The sequence below is a fragment of the Mastacembelus armatus genome, chromosome 18 (assembly GCF_900324485.2).
Source record: "Mastacembelus armatus chromosome 18, fMasArm1.2, whole genome shotgun sequence".
NCBI classification, from domain to species: domain Eukaryota; kingdom Metazoa; phylum Chordata; class Actinopteri; order Synbranchiformes; family Mastacembelidae; genus Mastacembelus; species Mastacembelus armatus.
In genome coordinates this window covers 17,022,485-17,042,728 of record NC_046650.1, presented here as the reverse complement: position 1 = coordinate 17,042,728, position 20,244 = coordinate 17,022,485, and the positions used below count along the sequence as shown (strand labels likewise).

General features: G+C 41.9%; 1 protein-coding gene across 3 annotated transcripts; it reads right to left on the bottom strand.

Moving 5' to 3' along the window:
* Nucleotides 1–6,967: 6,967 nt before the first annotated feature.
* LOC113141358 (ladderlectin-like) lies at nt 6,968–19,081 on the bottom strand. 3 transcript variants are annotated; one of them, XM_026325737.1, is made up of 5 exons: nt 19,021–19,081; nt 8,568–8,668; nt 8,293–8,427; nt 7,232–7,343; nt 6,968–7,108 (listed from the first exon to the last, which is right to left on the bottom strand). In XM_026325737.1, exons 1-5 carry the CDS (start codon nt 19,079–19,081, stop codon nt 7,038–7,040), a joined length of 480 nt encoding a protein of 159 aa, XP_026181522.1. In that variant the 3' UTR covers nt 6,968–7,037. The 3 variants fall into 3 exon arrangements, with proteins under 3 accessions (XP_026181522.1, XP_026181512.1, XP_026181530.1); XM_026325727.1 differs by lacking the exon at nt 19,021–19,081 and adding an exon at nt 9,486–9,664; XM_026325745.1 differs by lacking the exons at nt 6,968–7,108; nt 7,232–7,343; nt 8,293–8,427; nt 8,568–8,668 and adding exons at nt 13,712–13,794; nt 13,929–14,040; nt 14,533–14,664; nt 14,825–14,916.
* Between the last annotated feature and the right edge of the window lie 1,163 nt (nt 19,082–20,244).

Here is a 20,244-nt window from a genome sequence, read left to right as displayed (position 1 = left end):
GAAAATACTTTAACTAATGTTGAATTTCCTTAAAACATAGATACAGGTACACATTCATGACATATCCCACATTTAACCAATTGTTCTGGATTTTAACATCGATATGGTTTCTCTAATGTGTTCGCTGGCGCCATTTGGTCTTATTGTCCATATAATGGCGGCAGGGGGTCACTACAATCATGCTTCTCTACAACACCCATAACGTAACAATGCAGTTCTTATAAGTACCCAAACTAAGCTAATCAGCACTTTTTAAAAAACATTTAAAACATATATTTCCCCGTTACAGAGCATTCACACTGCCTCTCGGTTAATACAATGCGATGATACTACAGCTAACCATACGGATGTCGGTAGGAAATATACAACTTCCTCCTGTTACTTACTAACTCCAAATACATCTAACACGTCTCAGAATGGCACGAAAATCATCACAAACACATTTTGCATCCATTGATGTTTACGCAACCCGGAGCATGAATATATAAAGTTTGACAGTACCTGTGGATTAATGAAGAGGAACAGACATAAACGTTTTGCCAAAGCCAGTGCTCGTTTAATACTGAAGCACTCAGCTGGGTCGCTAACCAATGTTCCTCCCAGTGAATCCACCCAGCAGTGGCGCCCTCTACTGTCATAAAAATGCCACTACACCAGAGTAGGTACTAAATACACAGCTACTAGTTCACAATTAACAAAAAAATAGAGGGGTGTCTTGTTTCTATCCAACTAAACATATAGCAAATCCAACCTGCTACATCAGCAGCAGACTGACTGTGGAGAAGAGACACGGCAACAGCTGCACCTGCAGCATCCTTTTACCAATGTATTCACTGTCCCTCCTCTGAACATGTCCAAACCATCTCAATCTGGCTTCCCTGGCTTTTTCTCCAAAACATCTAACATGAGCTGTCCCTCTGATGTCCTCATTCCTGATCCTATCCATCCTCGTCACTCCCAGAGAGAACCTCAACATCTTCAGCTCTGCTACCTCCAGCTCTGCCTCCTGTCTTTGTCTCAGTGCCACTGTCTCTAAACCAGACAACATTGCTGGTCTCACCACTGTCTTGTCCACCTTTCCTTTCATTCTTGCTGACACTCTTTTGTCACACATCACACCTGACACTTTCCTCCACCCGTTCCAACCTGCTTGCACACGTCTCTTCACTTCTTTTCCACACTCTCCGTTGCTCTGGGCTGTTGACCCTAGGTCCTTAAAATCCTCCACCTTCTTCACCTCTGCTCCCTGTAACCTCACCATTCTACTTGAGTCCCTCTCATTTACACACATGTTCTCTGTTTTACTGCGGCTAACCTTCATTCCTCTCCTTTCCAGAGCAAACCTCCACCTCTCTAGATTTTCCTCCACCTGCTCTCTGCTCTCACTACAGATGACAATGTCATCTGCAAACATCATGGTCCATGGAGATTCCTGTCTAACCTCATCTGTCAGCCTGTCCATCACCACAGCAAACAAGAAGGGGCTCAAAGCCGATCCTTGGTGCAGTCCCACCTCCACCTTGAACTCCTCTGTCAGCCCTACAGCACACCTCACCACTGTCTTACAGCTCTCATACATGTCCTGCACCACTCGAACATACTTCTCTGCCACTCCAGACTTCCTTATACAAAACCACAGCTCCTCTCTCAGCACTCTGTCATACGCTTTTTCCAAATCTGCAAAGACATAATGCAGCTCCTTCTGGCCTTCTCTGTATTTCTCCATCAGCATTCGTCTTCAACGCCTTCCTCACTTCATCCCTACTGATCTTTGCTACTTCCTGCTCCACAACAGTCACCTCTTCTACTCTGTGCTCTATAACATTTTCCTCATTCATCAGCTCTTCAAAGTATTCCTTCCATCTTTCCATCACACTTGTGGCACCTGTCAACACATTTCCATCCCTGTCCTTAATCACCCTAACCGGCTGCACATCCTTCCCATCTCTGTCTCTCTGCCTCACCAACCTGTACAAATCCACCTCTCCCTCCTTAGAGTCCAACCTATCATACAAAACCTCACATGCTAAAAAACCTTGTCCTAGCCTGCTGCTCAGGTAATCAGAGTGATGTGGACTCCACTGTCTGTTTATCTGCACTGTAGAAAAACTGCCGGTCCCTGGGTGGAAACCTTGCATCTGTGTGTGGTGCTGAGGAGTACCCTAGGCATCCTAGGTCAAGTTTCTCAAAATATATCACTTGACTGAAATGTCAACCATGTTCAAGTTGTTATTTCAAAAATAATGCAAACAGAAACTTTAACATGGTGTTTGGACTCTGTATGTGTGTGTTTTTTCAATGGTTATGTCTGTCCTGGTTCCTGGATCTGTCAATGAAAACATGGAAACCGGACATCTCCCGTGTTCAGTGTGGGAAAATACTAAGAGCACTGTTGTCATTACTTATTAACTTAGTTACTGTCTGAAATGTAGGTGTTCTTGAGAGTCACATAACATTTAGCTCTGGGGGACGTTTATTACAGTTTTTCCTAAAGACAGCACATTAGTGTCTTTAAGGTCATATAAGCATATATGCTCCTTTCTGGTTTCCTGACAGGTCTTGGATAGAGGGAGGGTCGGCCCTGATGACTGTCTCTGCAGACCGGATTTTCCATCATAGCCTGTCTAGTTTGGTGACCGTCATTGAAGTGCAGAGGACAGACTGAATGATGGTGGTATAGAAGGTGACCACCCGCTTCTGTGGAGGGTTAAACTTCCTGAGCTGCCAATCAGCCTCCTCTGTCTTTGTCTTCAGGAGACCATTGTCTCAATTATTCAGATATTTGACATGGAATTAGACTTGACAAAGCATCTTATATGTTTCTCTGCTGAGAAACCTCAGCTTTTGATTCATTTCTTTCTATGGTCAACACTCCTGTTTTGGTCTGTTCCTTAATTGTGTTTTAAGTTGCTGAACAGTGTGTTCACACATCTGTTATGTCAATTTGACCTTTAAATAAACTACTTGCCATTTAAAAGGGTTCCTGGTTCTGGATTAATGGAGACAACTTCAAATACACAAACTGCGCTCCTGGAACTTCTTGGCTCATGCCAAAATAAAAGTCTATCAGCATTGAAACCAGTTGGTCTGTGTTTTATGGCTCCTGTATTATGAAATTTCAAACCGCACCAGGCATAGCAAATAAATAAATAAATGATTTTGTACAGCATTATTTTTGAAGGACTTACTGGAAATTCCTGCCCCACAATATGCACTATAATTATAGACAATACTTATACTTACAATACTTGATAATTTTATTAACTGTAATGTTGCACATAAAATTTATCCATTATCTATACCTGTTTATTCCTAAATAGGGTCACAGGGATCTGCTGGAGCCTTTCCCTGATCTCTTAGTGCTGCCCCCATCTGGACGTCCTAGGTCAACTTTTTCAGAATAGTTGTGGTTCTGGGTGGCAGGACTCAAATGATGTGCAGTATTTCAGGGGGGATCAGGCTCACAAATTAGCATGAACTGAATATATTATGGACAGAAATGTGAAAAACATGTGACTGTTATTTAAGATACAAGAGGAGACAACTAAAGTGTCCAAACCTCATTCTGTCTCAGAACTACAGCTCATTACTGTGACACAAGCATTTTACTTACTGTCATACATTCCTCTGTGCATCCACCTGGGGGCGCTGTTCTCTACTATTCCTGAGGAGATCTGCTGTCATCTTTTCTTTGGCTTGACTTGAAACCTGATCAGTGACACCAGTGAGACCAAACAGCCCCATCAGTTACACTGACATCACTTTAGGTAAATGACTGGTTTATAGACAGACAGTCTGACCTGGTTTCAGTTTGGATTGGATTAGTTAGTGCTGACTATCACTGCAGGCCTGTTTGACTTAAGTTCATGTCACTGTCCTTAATTTGCAGCTTTTCCTCCTCCAACAAAGATCCACCATCAGTTCCCCAAACAGCTCCCAGATCATGATGAAAGGTTGGATCAGAGTTTGGTTTTCCTTAAAACTGCCTGTTGACTCAAGGTGATGTTTCATTTGTTCATGCTGATTCTGAGCAGGTGGAATAATAAATATGTTTGTTCAGCATTGTAGCAGGCTAACATGCTGCTAGTGTGAGCAAAAACTACAGCTCCCATCAACATTTACCCAGAAATTCTCCACCAGCTGGGTTTTGTCTTTTATTTACATCCACAACATCAGCAGCAACAATCTGTTTAAAAGGGATTTGAAAGGTTTTTGCTGTATCTCTGCTGCCGACAACTGTCTACACTGTTCAGTCTGACCTGCTGACACGTCTGAACTAATAAACACAGTAAAAGTCACATTAGGACGTTCTTTGATGTTATGGCCCTAAGGATTGTGATGTTCTGTCTTACACTGGAGTATGTTGAATTTTATCTCAGGGAACATAATGTTTCCCCGTCAAGAAAATAGAATATTTTTTATTTTGAGACTTATTTTCTTACAGGGAACTGAAAAATTGGGCGTTGCTGAAGATGAAGATGCTCAGCAAACAGTCTCACTAAATAAATATCAGAGACTCCAACTCCCTGATCATCTGGTGTCTTGTCTTTGACAGGCTGTCAGTCTTTACAGGTCTGTTCCCTACAGAGATATCAGCCTCATCTTTAACATCTGCATCATCTTCACCATGAAGACTCTGATTCTGGCTGCTCTTCTTTGTGCCCTGTTGGCTCTGACCTCAGCTCAGGGTGAGTATTACTACACTATATATTGTGTGTATATATGTTTATGGAATAGATATCCAGATGTTATAAATGTATATATTATGTGGATCAAACCAAATGACTTCTGCGTTAAGTTTCCTAGAGCCCAACACAGATATGAAATGGATCAATATAATGTCTTTCCACCTGTTGTGTCTCTGGAAATGATGCTGACAGGATGTTCTACACAGAGCTGCACTGCCCAAATTCCAACCCAGTCTATTAGAGTTTGTGTTATTGGACTTTGACCACTTTGTTCATCAGAGTTAGATACAACATCCTGCACATTTCCTTCTCTCTGACTTCCTTTAAGGCAAACTAAGGGCTTTGTACTTCTTCATACATTAAGACACATCAGAAATAAAACCTGATTATTTCTTTTATGGTCATTTCTGTATTTTCTCACCTTCGTCCAAAGATGCAGCTGTGGACCAAAGGAAACTGTTTAATTAGTATCTTTGTCAGAAACAGGGAGGTGGTTTAAATTCATGAGAAACTCAACATTATGCATTTTGTTTGTCTTTAGCATTTTCCTTTGATTGTCAGGACGTTTGGAGACCCAGTAAAAATCGTTGCTTCACCTATGTTCCCAAAGTCACGTCCTGGCCTGATGCTCAGGTAATCAGAGTGATGTGGATTCAGTCCACAATGATTCTACACTGTTTATTTGGTCTGTGTTCACTTTAACACTGGCATCTATTCCTGCCTATTCCAGCACAAACACTGGTGGAGGTGTGTTTGTCTTTGCATACTCTCACATTTTGTGCCATCAGTCTCATAGAACCTGAATTCTACTGTATCTCATTTGACATCTTCTATCATATCCAGTATATATCATCTGTTTCTTTTCTATGGCTGTAACGCTACTGAAGGAAGGAAGAGACAAGTAACATAAACAGGAGCTGGACTGTCTCTGAGGTTTTGTGCCTTTAATAAGAGCAGACTGAATGTGTTATGGAAAGAATGCTTTGAGCTCCACTTTATTCTGAACTGTCCTTTCTCCTTTAGAGCAAAAATAAAAATGTCAAGCATTAAATCAATGTGGTCTATGACTCTATGTTATAGCTCCTGTTCTGTCAAAATCCTCTACTATAATACTGAACATAATGACAAATGATTCCAAACCTGTTCAACTGTGAACTGTAACTATGGTGTTAAACAGTTTTCAGGTCAGCAGAAATATCACACTGACATGTAAGGCCACAGCCTCCTAGAGTACAGCCATAAAACCACCACATGGCACTGAGGCCAACTTTATAATAAAAGCTGTATTGATGCTGATTTAGCTTCAGCATGTATGTTGTTGTACCTGCTGTACAGCCTGCAGTACACGCACCTGTCCACACGACGTCACTGTGTTAACTTCATCAGGGGGAAATATCCAACTACAGAGGAAGAGAAACACACAGATGAAGATGTTGAGATCACTGATGTTGAGTAAACTTTTTCTGTTATGGAAATTTGCACAAGCTCATGAAGAGGAAAACTTCCATCACATTTATAATGCCTTTCCACGAAGACAGACTCAGTGTCTCTGGTCCAACAACGCCCTGGATCAGTTTCACATGTTGCCCAAAGCTGATCTGCCCCCTGCTCATTACAAACAGTCAGAGCAAACTTTAATGTCGCCTGACAGGAAATAAATAAAAAGTTCAATAACATGTTAAAACAGCAGGAACCGTTTCTCCTCTCAGGACATGTGTTGGCAGAGACTAGAGGCTAAAGACTTTTTGACCTATTGATTGACCTTGATTGATTGAGTGATTGAGTGATTGATTTATTGATTTGTGAACTGAAGTCGTGTGAAGACGTGTTTACTGGACATGAGTAATTCCACCTGGATTCTAACCGTGAAGAGGGACAGCTTTGGAACAGCAGCTGGACACATTTTTAACACAAACAGTAACAAAGACATTTCTTCACACATTTAAATCTAATTTTCAAATGTTTGATCTTTTTTTCTGTTTCAAAACCAGATTTGACACGTTTTAAATGGATTTTTAAGCTTTGAAATCCAACTGTCAGTCTTACCGATTGTGGTCTGGGTTTCACTTTTTAAACATGACGCTGTTTCTTTGACTTTCTGTAGAAAAAGAAATGTTACATGTACTTTACTGGTAGAAAAATCCCTAATAAACAGGATTACATGGGAAGGCAAATCCTTTTGTTTTACTCTCTATGTCAAAGTCACTTTTAGACATAAGCCAGTGTGATGCAAGAAGGAGATTATCTGTAGCACAAACAGGATCCACAAACACAGAGCAGGTGGTTTCAATACTTTTATTTTGTTTGTGCTTTTCACAGGGATTTCATGACTCTGGATCAGACCTGGGATCAGAACAGCCTCTTAGAGCAGACAGATGGGTTACCACGGTTACAGTCTCCATCATCCCAGAGCTTCTTAGCTGTAAGTACCAACAACATGTGAGTCAGTCAGTGCTACAGACCAAGACCTGAGACTGTCTATTGAGGCCATGGTCACATCAGTATATAGACAGATTTTCTATTACCAAAGTTTGGTGAGTTACCTCCAAAGTTCATTTGAATGCAGTTCTGATTGCCATCCTTGTTATCAGGCTGTCCAGGAGACCAGTTTGTGTATCTGAAAGGTGTTCCATCAGCCCAGAACCATGAACCCTTCTGGAACAACAGAGCAGGGTAGTATTTTATATTACAGCAATCTGACAGGTCTACCTAGACTGCAGCTAGATAGCTAATGAGACACACACACACACACACTACTTCTTTGTGTTTGATGACTGTACACAAACTGTACATGACCATATTCTCCTTTATTAGCTGCACAATTCTGCATAACAAACTCACTCTCCCTACAGGCCCCCATCATCAGGGAGGTCCCTCCCACAACAATCCTCCACACTTACGGTGCCACTAACCCATCTCCCCAAAACACGACACACATGCTCCCAAACCCCTGTATTAACTCCAGAACACACAATGAACAGTTCACAACCAGAACACACACAGTAGAACAATAGAACAGATAAGGTAACCAGCCAGTTTTCCTTTACCCAGAGTGCTTTGCGCCAGGCGTCCCCCTGTGGCTGATGTATAGTCAGTGGTGATGTACGGTGTCCCAGCATGCATAGTGTAACTTGGCTGGCTGGCACAGACATACAGCCTCAGTGTGACTTTTTAAATCTGTCTTTGAGAAAGACGTTCTCTGGATACACAGTTACAATAGCTGTTAAAAGCACAGACCAAGTACAACGCTGTCGCCGGTGACACACTGTGAGTGACGTGACTGTGAGGTAAAGCAGACGACAAATCAAGAGCCACAGCTCCACATGTGTCAGGAACCAAAACAAAGAGCAGGACAGATGATGAGGGCTGCAGCTGCTCAGAGACAACAGTGGGTTGTGTCTCTGTCATCAGCTTCTGACAGGATGAAGCTGAACAAGTTCAGACCCACCTGGAGACCTTAGCCCCCTGTGACCCTGGATAGCAGGACTTATACCTACGTTACCTTCAACTACCATAACACACCTGAGTGGCATAGTGGTTAATGTGGGCGGTTCATTATGAGGCAGACGATAGTATATGAGTGTAAAGTGTCAGAATCTGTTACCTGTTGTGCATCAGAGCCTCCAATCCATGCTTTTTTACTGTCTTTGCTGGCAGAGAGTATCACATTCTGAATAGCCCCATATTCGTCTTTGTCACGCACAGATGCAAGGTTTGCACCCAGGGACTGGCAGTTTTTCTACAGTGCAGATAAACAGACAGTGGAGTCAGTAAAGAAGCAAAATGAGCTGAGTAGTAGGAAAACACCAAGGCAGAAATAGATGCCAGTGTTAAACAGTGTAGAATCATTGTGGACTGAATCCACATCAATCTGATTACCTGAGCATCAGGCCAGGACGTGACTTTGGGAACATAGAAGAAGCAACGGTCTTTGTACTCAGTCCAACCAGAGGGACAAGCTGGTTTGTCTCCACACTGGCCTGAAGAGAAGCAAAGAAAAACACATATTATTGAGTTTGCATTGAAGTTAAACCTCTTCCATGTATCCCAGAAAGACGCTGTTCATGAATTTTTCACTTCCATGTTTGTTGTTTTGGGGCAGCACCTTTGATGAAAGTGATAAAATAGAGAAATGACCATAAAGACAATTCAGGACATATTTCATGTTTTATAGAAGTACTGTATGAAGTATAAATCCATTTGGTGCCTTGAAGTGATTCAACAGGTAGAAGTGTGCAGTATAATTTGTAGTAAATTCATGGGGTCAGGTAAACTTCAGAGGTCTAACTATTACAGAGTGTTAAAACTCCAATAACAGAATCTCTACGTTTTATAGTTGGGGTCAATGAGGCATCAACCAGAAGTAACGTTTCATTTTCTTGAGCAGAGAACTGAATCTTGTACAAGTGTTAGGAACTTTAGTTCATGGATGGATTACTGAACATGTCTGTCTCAGCAGGTTCTCAGGGGCCCAGAGTGTCTCAGGGGCCCCTAGACCAGAGAACCATAATGGGGCTGTTAGCCTTTCATTAGAAAGTCAATGAAATTACTAAAAAACTTACAAAAATCCACAAACTGAGGAAAAATTGATTCACAGAAACTAAAATGAGAGAAAACCACTATAAAATAATTCTAAAATAGCTATTTATAGTATCATTTCTGAAAACATACTTTACTTTTTGTGCCTAAAACTTACACAGTGCTGTACATACAATACATGCATATATGTGTTTTACATGAATATGAATTATATTTTCATATACACACACAGGGTGCAGGATAAACCACAATACTCACCCTGAGCTGAGGTCAGAGCCAACAGGGCACAAAGAAGAGCAGCCAGAATCAGAGTCTTCATGGTGAAGATGATGCAGATGTTAAAGATGAGGCTGATATCTCTGTAGGGAACAGACCTGTAAAGACTGACAGCCTGTCAAAGACAAGACACCAGATGATCAGGGAGTTGGAGTCACTGGTATTTATGTAGTGAGGCTGTTTGCTGAGCAATAATCTTCTTCAGCAACGCCCTGAATCAATTTCACAGTTTCCCAGATGCCACTCTTTGAGCCACCCAGTGAAGCACCAATAAGTAAATAAGTATTAAAATAATAAATATTCTATTATGTCTTAAGGGGAAACAATTTATGACTTTTATTCAGTGTTTATTAGTTCAGTCATGTGTATTAAAGAAAACCAAACTCTGATCCAACCTTTCGTCATGATCTGGGAGCTGTTTGGGGAACTGATGGTGGATCTTTGTTGGAGGAGGAAAAGCTGCAAATTCAGGACAGTGACATGAACTTAAGTCAAACAGGCCTGCAGTGTTAGTCAGCACTAACTAATCCAATCCAAACTGAAACAGGTCAGACTGTCTGTCTATAAACCAGTCATTTACCTAAAGTGATGTCAGTGTAACTGATGGGGCTGTTTGGTCTCACTGGTGTCACTGATCAGGTTTCAAGTCAAGCCAAAGAAAGATGGACTGTCAGGTGTCAGACATTAGTGACCTGCTAGTTATTTTTGTCTGACAGTGGTGCCATATCTCAGTGAAATCTGTTTTATTAGTTAACCTTTACGTTGTGTAAAAATGCCATTAGAGGACAAAGCACTGCTCCCTTTTGGGGGTCCTTCAGGATCAAGACTGTCCTTCCTTCAGTTATCCATTCAGGGTGAGTCCCATCTATTTGCAGCTGGTTCATTTGAGCTGCCAGGCGCTCATGGAGTGGAGTTAGCTTCTTTAGACAGTAGGTGTGGATCATGTCAGTTCCTGGTGCTGCTCAGTTCTTCATGCCTGGGTTTCCAAGTTTCCATATGTCCCACATCGTCTTCATATAACCCCTTTCCCTGGGATTACTTATGTAGCAGTGTTCCAGCAGTTCTCTATTCTCTGCCCTGGTCCATGAGTGTTGTGTTCCAGTAGTCCACTTCATATCAGGCTGCCCTGGTTCCCCAGCACCTGACGCAGACCTTGTTGACCTGGGCAACGTCTGAGCCTGTATGACTCCTGTACTCATTTTTGTAATGATGTAGGCCAGTAGCGTTAAGGACCTTGCCTGAGGGCAAACACTGGTGGCACCCTGGTCAGGACTTGAACCCCCCCAAACCTTGATCTTCTGTACCTGGTGTCACTGATCAGGTTTCAAGAAAATGTTTTTGTGAGGGATCATAGGTCAGTGAAAACAGTTTATTAGTTGTTGTGAAATAATTTCATTAGAGGACACAGCAACAGAATCTAAGAGCAGTGTGAAGTATCATGAAACTGTCATCTCCAGGTTTAAGTCTCAGATTAACAGAAAGGAGACTGATCTGACAAGTGAAGGTAAATGCTGCTCAAAGTCTAACTACTAGTTACAGTTTGAACACATTAGGACTGATGGTCTCCTGACACTGATCCATGTGCATCCATCAGTGTATTTAGAAAAGTGTGTGTCTGATCAGTCATCACATTAAACAGCAGATCTCCTCAGGAATAGTAGAGAACAGCGCCCCCAGGTGGATACACAGAGGAATGTATGACAGTAAGTAAAATGCTTGTGTCACAGTAATGAGCTGTAGTTCTGAGACAGAATGAGGTTTGGACACTTTAGTTGTCTCCTCTTGTATCTTAAATAACAGTCACATGTTTTTCATATTTCTGTCCATAATATATTCAGTTCATGCTAATTTGTGAGCCTGATCCCCCCTGAAATACTGCACATCATTTGAGTCCTGCCACCCAGAACCACAACTATTCTGAAAAAGTTGACCTAGGATGTTGTTGGAAAACCTTACCTTATGACTTTCCCCGGGTTCATTAATGAAGGGATAAAAGAAGACGGAATGCAAGTTAGGAATCGATACACCGGTTTATTGTAAAAGTACAGAGACGTCTCCGGAGATCCACTCATACACGCACGCAGAGAGATCTAAACAATAGATGGAAACTATACAATGTTTAAGCTGTTGGGCAGCGCCCCACCAAAAGGAATTTATGATATTACCTTATATGGAGTTTTTATTGCCAACTGTCTTCTATGTGTTCTGGGTGGGGGTCGCTTGAGCAAACCAAGGCCAGGTACTTCCTTTATTTTATGTGAAGTCCCCATGGGTGCATCTGCATTCCACAACGTCCATATGGGGGCAGCACTAATCTAAATCCATCCATCATCTATACCCACTTATTCCCTTCTATCATATCCAGTATATATCATCTGTTTCTTTTCTATGGCTGTAACGCTACTGAAGGAAGGAAGAGACAAGTAACATAAACAGGAGCTGGACTGTCTCTGAGGTTTTGTGCCTTTAATAAGAGCAGACTGAATGTGTTATGGAAAGAATGCTTTGAGCTCCACTTTATTCTGCAGTCTGACTCTTCTTTCTTGGCTCATGTCAAAATAAAAGTCTATCAGCATTGAAACCTGTTGGTCTGTGTTTATGTATTATGAAATCTCAGGACACACCAGCCATAACTAACAAATAAATAAATAGGTAAAGGTTTCCACCATTATATTAAATTCATACACTATAACTCTAGACATTAGAAGTAAGTGTGAGTGTGGGAGGTTGTTTGTCTCTATGTGGCCCTGTGATGGACTGGGGACCTGTCCAGGGAGGACCCCTGCCTTTCACCCAAAGAGAGCTGGGATAGGCTGCAGTTCTGTGCCCCTGGTTAGGAATAAGGGGGTACAGATGATGGGGATTGGGGATCTATGCAGTTGGTCAGTTGATCTGCACGATTGATTCAGCACAGGTTTTAAGCCAGATGCCCTTCCTGATGCAACCCTCCTCATTTATTCTGGCTTGGGACCAACACTAAGACCACTCTGGCTTGTGCAACCCCAGTGGCTGAGGTTGATCAGTTCTGCACAGTATTGGATAGTATTGGGCCATGTGTCCTAAGAATGTCTTGGGGATAAACAGGCAGATCTGGAGGTCTGATGAATATTCTGAGATTATAAAGTTGTTCTGGATGAGACTTGAACTGTCTGAAGGACTATTGTTATTAGGCCATCAGCTCATGTCAAAGGCCACTGGAGGTCCTGTACTAGAACTGTTCTGTGTATCTAGAAAAACATTTATTTGAATGAAGTCAAAGAACCTTGGAGCACTAGTCAACACTATGATGAAGTCCAAACTCAAAAGAAGTCGGACTGGACTTTCATGTAAATATAAGGTCGTCTCATTTACCTAAAAGTATATATTTTCCTCTGTGTAACTTCTACTACTGTTTGGTCTTGGGGTGATACAGAGGTAGATATTCTGTATCAATGTGTTGGATCCAAGTCTAGTCCAAGTCCAAGTTTACTGATGGATGATCGGGTTTTCAAGCTGGTCGACCTTAAAGAGTTCCCAGAAATGACCCCACGGTTCTGTGAGTCATTTTGTCAGACCAACAGCCAGAAGAACCTCAGCTGAGGGTCCTAGTGAGCCGAACCAATACTACAACTACAACAGACTATGGGTCAAATGATGGCAGCAGTTATCACAACTAAACCATGTCTGATGCATCGTTATATATAAAATATAAATTTGTAACTTTGATAATTACAGTCCATATTGTGGGGCACAAAATTCCAATAAGTAGCCTCAAAAATAATGTTGTACAGTATCATTTATTTATTTATTTGCTATGTCTGGTGTGATTTGAAATTTCATAATACAGGAGCCAGAAAACACAGACCAACTGGTTTCAATGCTGATAGACTTTTATTTTGGCATGAGCCAAGAAAGAAGAGTCAGACTGCAGAATAAAGTGGAGCTCAAAGCATTCTTTCCATAACACATTCAGTCTGCTCTTATTAAAGGCACAAAACCTCAGAGACAGTCCAGCTCCTGTTTATGTTACTTGTCTCTTCCTTCCTTCAGTAGCGTTACAGCCATAGAAAAGAAACAGATGATATATACTGGATATGATAGAAGATGTCAAATGAGATACAGTAGAATTCAGGTTCTATGAGACTGATGGCACAAAATGTGAGAGTATGCAAAGACAAACACACCTCCACCAGTGTTTGTGCTTTTCACAGGGATTTCATGCCTCTGGATCAGACCTGGGATCCTTAATAGTTTCTGACACAGACAGATGGGAGAGGAGTCTGACAGTCCAGATCATTCCAGAACCATCTACCTGTAAGTACCAACAACATGTGAGTCAGGCAGTGATACAGACCAAGAACTGAGACCTGAGACTGTCTAATGAGGCCATGGTCTAATCAATATGTAGATAGTTTTTTTTATTATAGTGACATTTAGGTGATTTACCTCCTGTAGTTATGTGTAGACAGTCCTCATCGCCCTTCCAGTTGTCAGGTTGTCCAGGACGCCAGTTTGTGTATTTGAAAGGTGTTTCATCAGTCCATTTCCACTTGCCCTCCTATAAAACAGAAGAGAATCAAATGTAGTGACGTGTTTCAGTGTCTGATGAAGACAAATCCAACCACAGGACATTGACTGTGTTTAGGGTTGATGGAGGGGACACAGAATAAGTCAGGAGAGACACATTCAGGCTGGTTTGAGCTACAAAGCCATGAATTAGTTGTTATGTGTCAACATCAGTCACCAAGAGTCAGTGATTATGTGAACAGTGCAGAAAGAGAATTCAATAGTTGTTCTTTAAAGAAGAACTTCATGACATCTGATAAAATGACTGAGTGTCTGATCTGAGTCAGTGTTGGTTTGGACTGAAGTTTGACAATGAGGAAGGAGAATCAACATTAGCAGCTTCTACCATAACACATGTCCATTGTTGTCAGCAGGCCAGTTGCATTGTGGGTAATGTAGGCTGATCATTGTGATGGTGACAATATGACATTAGGACAAAGCCAATATCAGCTGAGTATTTATCTGTCAGACTGTGTGAATTTACCTGTGTCAAATCATGGCCTCCAAGCCATATGAGTCCAGTCCCTTTAGCGTCAGTGATCACTTTCTGAATCGCTGCATACTCCTTAGCATCACGCACAGATGCAAGCCATCCATTCTGAAGGAGGCAGTTTTTCTACAGTGCAGATAAACAGACAGTGGAGTCAGTAAACAAGCAAAATGAGCTGAGTAGTAGGAAAACACCAAGGCAGGAATAGATGCCAGTGTTAAAGTGAACACAGACCAAATAAACAGTGTAGAATCATTGTGGACTGAATCCACATCACTCTGATTACCTGAGCATCATCCCAGGTCATGGCTTTGGGAACATAGGTGAAGCAACGATTTTTACTGGGTCTCCAAACGTCCAGACAATCAAAGGAAGATGCTAAAGACAAACAAAATGCATAATGTTGAGTTTCTCATGAATTTAAACAACCTCCCTGTTTCTGACAAAGATACTAACAATTACCTTTGTTTCCCTTCAGTGTGTTGGGCTAGTAAAATTAACCACTTTCTCCTTGAATATACATATATATATGTTATATAGGGTATCACTGCATCTCTTCCTCTGACACATTAAAACTAATTATTAAACAGTTTCCTTTGGTCCACAGCTGCATCTTTGGACGAAGGTGAGAAAATACAGAAATGACCATAAAGGAAATAATCAGGTTTTATTTCTGATGTGTCTTAATGTATGAAGAAGTACAAAGCCCTTAGTTTGCCTTAAAGGAAGTCAGAGAGAAGGAAATGTGCAGGATGTTGTATCTAACTCTGATGAACAAAGTGGTCAAAGTCCAATAACACAAACTCTAATTGACTGGGTTGGAATTTGGGCAGTGCAGCTCTGTGTAGAACATCCTGTCAGCATCATTTCCAGAGACACAACAGGTGGAAAGACATTATATTGATCCATTTCATATCTGTGTTGGGCTCTAGGAAACTTAACGCAGAAGTCATTTGGTTTGATCCACAGAATATATACATTTATAACATCTGGATATCTATTCCATAAACATATATACACACAATATATAGTGTAGTAATACTCACCCTGAGCTGTGTCCAGAGCCAACAGGGCACAAAGAAGAGCAGCCAGAATCAGAGTCTTCATGGTGAAGATGATGCAGATGTTAAAGATGAGGCTGATATCTCTGTAGGGAACAGACCTGTAAAGACTGACAGCCTGTCAAAGACAAGACACCAGATGATCAGGGAGTTGGAGTCACTGATATTTATGTAGTGAAGCTGTTTGCTGATTATAAATGTTCTTCAGCAACGCCCTGAATTAATTAAAAAAATTCACAGATAACGGCTGTTTGAGCCACCCAGTGCAAACGGTAGAGAGACACCACAAACCTTAAGGCCATAACATCAAAGAACGTCCTAATGTGACTTTTACTGTGTTTATTAGTTCAGACGTGTCAGCAGGACAGACTGAACAGTGTAGACAGTTGTCGGCAGCAGAGATACAGCAAAAACCTTTCAAATCCCTTTTAAACAGATTGTTGCTGCTGATGTTGTGGATGTAAATAAAAGACAAAACCCAGCTGGTGGAGAATTTCTGGGTAAATGTTGATGGGAGCTGTAGATTTTGCTCACACTAGCAGCATGTTGGCCTGCTACAATGCTGAACAAACATATTTATTATTCCACCTGCTCAGAATCAGCATGAACAAATGAAACATCACCTTGAGTCAACAGGCAGTTTTAAGGAAAACTAAACTCTGATCCAACCTTTCATCATGATCTGGGAGCTGTTTGGGGAACTGATGGTGGATCTTTGTTGGAGGAGGAAAAGCTGCAAATTCAGGACAGTGACATGAACTTAAGTCAAACAGGCCTGCAGTGATAGTCAGCACTAACTAATCCAATCCAAACTGAAACAGGTCAGACTGTCTGTCTATAAACCAGTCATTTACCTAAAGTGATGTCAGTGTAACTGATGGGGCTGTTTGGTCTCACTGGTGTCACTGATCAGGTTTCAAGTCAAGCCAAAGAAAGATGGACTGTCAGGTGTCAGACATTAGTGACCTGCTAATTACAGTGTCCACCAACCTTGGAATCCACCAACGTTCACCATCCAACCTGACAGAACTGGAGAGGATCTGCAAGGAAGAATGGCAGAGGATCCCCAAATCCAGGTGTGAAAAACTTGTTGCATCATTCCCAAGAAGACTCATGGCTGTACTAGCTCCAAATGGTGCTTCTACTCAATACTGAGCACAGGGTCTGAATACTTATGACCATGTGATATTTCAGTTTTTCTCTGTTAATAAATTTGCAAACATTTCTACATTTCTGTTTTTTTCTGTCAAGATGGGGTGCTGAGTGTACATTAATGAGAAATAAAATGAACTGTTTTGATTTTGGCAAATGGCTGCAATGACACAAAGAGTGAAAAATGTAAAGAGGTCTGAATACTTTCCGTACCCACTGTATTTTCCAGTCTGACAGTGGTGCCATATCTCAGTGAAAACTGTTTTATTAACCTTTACATTGTGTAAAAATGTCATTAGAGGACAAAGCAACAGAATCTCAGAGCAGTGTGAAGTAGCAGGAAACTGTCATCTACAAATTTAGGTCTCAGATTAACAGAAAATAAACAGGTTTGAATAAAGAATCAAATATCCTTATGATAAAATCCGGAATTTCCAGTAAGACCTCTGCTTCAGGCTTTTGCTGTCTGAGATATTCACTAAATACTCCCTCGCTCTGGGCCATCTTCCTGATGTACTTATGGATCTTTGGTGATTCTTCTCAGATGGTGGCTATAATGCTCACCAGTCTTCAACCTCCTTCCGTCCTCTTAGTGTACAGTCTCAGGATGCTGGATTTGGGGTGAAACTCTCCATGCATTGTGAGGAGCTTCCTTGTCTTGACATCAGCAGCCTCTATCTCCTCTTTTGGCCAGCTTATTATACCAGCAGGGTATCCGATGCCCGGCAGGGCGTAGGTGTTGATGGCTTGGACCTTGTTCTTCCCATTTAGCTGACTTCTTAGGACTTGCTTTACTCTCTGTGGCTGCTTTACTTGCAGCTTCTTCTTGATTCCCATTTGCCTGTGGGATTCCAAGTTTCTTGTAGCTTCCCTCAACATCTGCTCTGCTGCCTTTTGGCAATTCAGTTCCTTCAGTCCTGACAACCCTTTCTCTCTGTTATCATCCGACCACACTTATCCAGTCCAAATGACATTCCAGTATCATTACTGTATACCCTGGTGGTGTGGATCTGTGAGTCGATGTCTTCGATGTCTTTCTTGTAATCAATCCAGGCAGTGCACAGGTTGGTCAGTCTGGTCTTACAGTGTTCTGCTCCCCTGGTGTTCTTCCCCATTCCTTTCTGGGCCCTGCTCAAGTATTCAGCCATGTGCTTACTCGTATTAGCTGCTATGATGCCTGACAGGAGTTTCCATGTTGTGCAGAGACAGGTTATTAGGTGGTAGTTGGATGGGACTGCTCGCTTTTGGGGGTCCTTCAGGATCAAGACTGTCCTTCCTTCAGTTATCCATTCAGGGTGAGTCCCATCTATCTGAAGCTGGTTCATTTGATCTGCCAGGCGCTCATGGAGTGGAGTTAGCTTCTTTAGACAGTAGGTGTGGATCATGTCAGTTCCTGGTGCTGATCAGTTCTTCATGCCTGGGTTTCCATATGTCCCACATCCTCTTCATATAACCTCTTTCCCTTTGATTACTTATGTAGCAGTGTTCCAGCAGTTCTCTATTCTCTGTCCTCATCCATGAATGTCATGTTCCAGTAGCCCACTTCATATCAGGCTGCCCTGGTTCCCCAGCACCTGACGCAGACCTTGTTGACCTGGGCAACGTCTGAGCCTGTATGACTCCTGTTCTCATTTTTGTAATGATGTAGGCCAGTAGCGTTAAGGACCTTGCCTAAGGGCCCACACTGGTGGCACCCTGGTCAGGACTTGAACCCCCCCAAACACTGATCTTCTGTACCTGGTATCACTGATCAGGATTCAAGAAAATGTTTTTGTGAGGGATCATCGGTCCGTGAAAGCAGTTTATTAGTTGTTGTGAAATATTTTCATTAGAGGACACAGCAACAGAATCTCAGAGCAGTGTGAAGTAGCATGCACCTGAGACCTGAGACTGTCTAATGAGGCCACGGTCACATCAGTATCTAGAGAGAATGTGCTGTTTTCGTGAAGTTTTTGTGGTTTACCTCCAAAATTCATCTGTAGGCAGTGCTGAACATCCTGATAGTTGTCAGGTTGTCCAGGAGCCCAGTTTGTGTATCTGAAAGGTGTTCCATCAACCCAGTACCAGTTACCCTCCTGTAAAACAGAATAGAATAAAATGATGAAGGACAGCATTAGGACAAAGCCTATATCAGCAGAGGACTTTTCTGTCCTCATGAACAGTTTACCTGTTGTGCATCAGTGCCTCCAATCCATGCTGCTGTACCGTCACCAATCATATCTATTCCATAAACATATATACACACAATATATAGTGTAGTAATACTCACCCTGAGCTGTGTCCAGAGCCAACAGGGCACAAAGAAGAGCAGCCAGAATCAGAGTCTTCATGGTGAAGATGATGCAGATGTTAAAGATGAGGCTGATATCTCTGTAGGGAACAGACCTGTAAAGACTGACAGCCTGTCAAAGACAAGACACCAGATGATCACGGAGTTGGAGTCTCTGGTATTTATGTAGTGAGGCTGTTTGCTCAGCATACATCATCTTCTTCAGAAACGCCCTGAATTAGACTAAATGTTTCACAGATCCTGCTCTTTGAGCCCCTACAATCAGTATAAACACCAATTTGCAAAAAATTACATTTAATTGTGTCTTGAAGCGTAAACATTGTGTTCGCTGTAAATTTCTATGTGATTGAATCTGTAGGCCTGTTGTTATTAATGGACTTTGACTAGTTGACAAAATGAGCTGATGTCAGATCCCCCTGGAGCCTCTCATACCAGATAAGTTCCTATTATCTATCTACCTGGAGGCCTTCCCACGAAGACAGACTCAGTGTCTCTGGTCCAACAACGCCCTGGATCAGTTTCACATGTCGCCCAAAGCTGATCTGTCACCTGCTCATTACAAACAGTCAGAGCAAACTTTAATGTCACCTGACAGAAAATATTTGCAGGAGTCAAATAAAAAGTTCAATAACATGTTAAAACAGCAGGAACTGTTCTCTTCTCAGGACATGGGTTGGCAGAGACTAGAGGCTAAAGGCTTTTTGAGCTATTTCCCTACACAAATATCAGATGTCATCGTGATCACAAGATCAACATATCTCAGGAGAACAGTATCTGGATTCAACTCTCATGGCCTCATCTGTGCAAACCAGAATCTACAATATTATTAAAGATAAAAAAGTCAGCTCGGATTGGCTCCAGCAGATCCCTGTGACCCTGGTTAGGAATAAGTGGGTATACATGATTAGACTTTGAGCAGCATTTACCTTCACTTGTCAGATCAGTCTCCTTTCTGTTAATCTGAGACTTAAACCTGGAGATGACAGTTTCATGATACTTCACACTTCTCTTAGATTCTGTTGCTGTGTCCTCTAATGAAATTATGATACCAGGTACAGAAGATTGGGATTTGGGGAGGTTCAAGTCCTGATCAGGGTGCCACTAGTGTGGGCCCTTAGGCAAGGTCCATAACGCTACTGGCCTACCTCATTACAAAAATGAGCAATAGAAACACAGGAGTTGTTCAATTCCAACCAATATCTA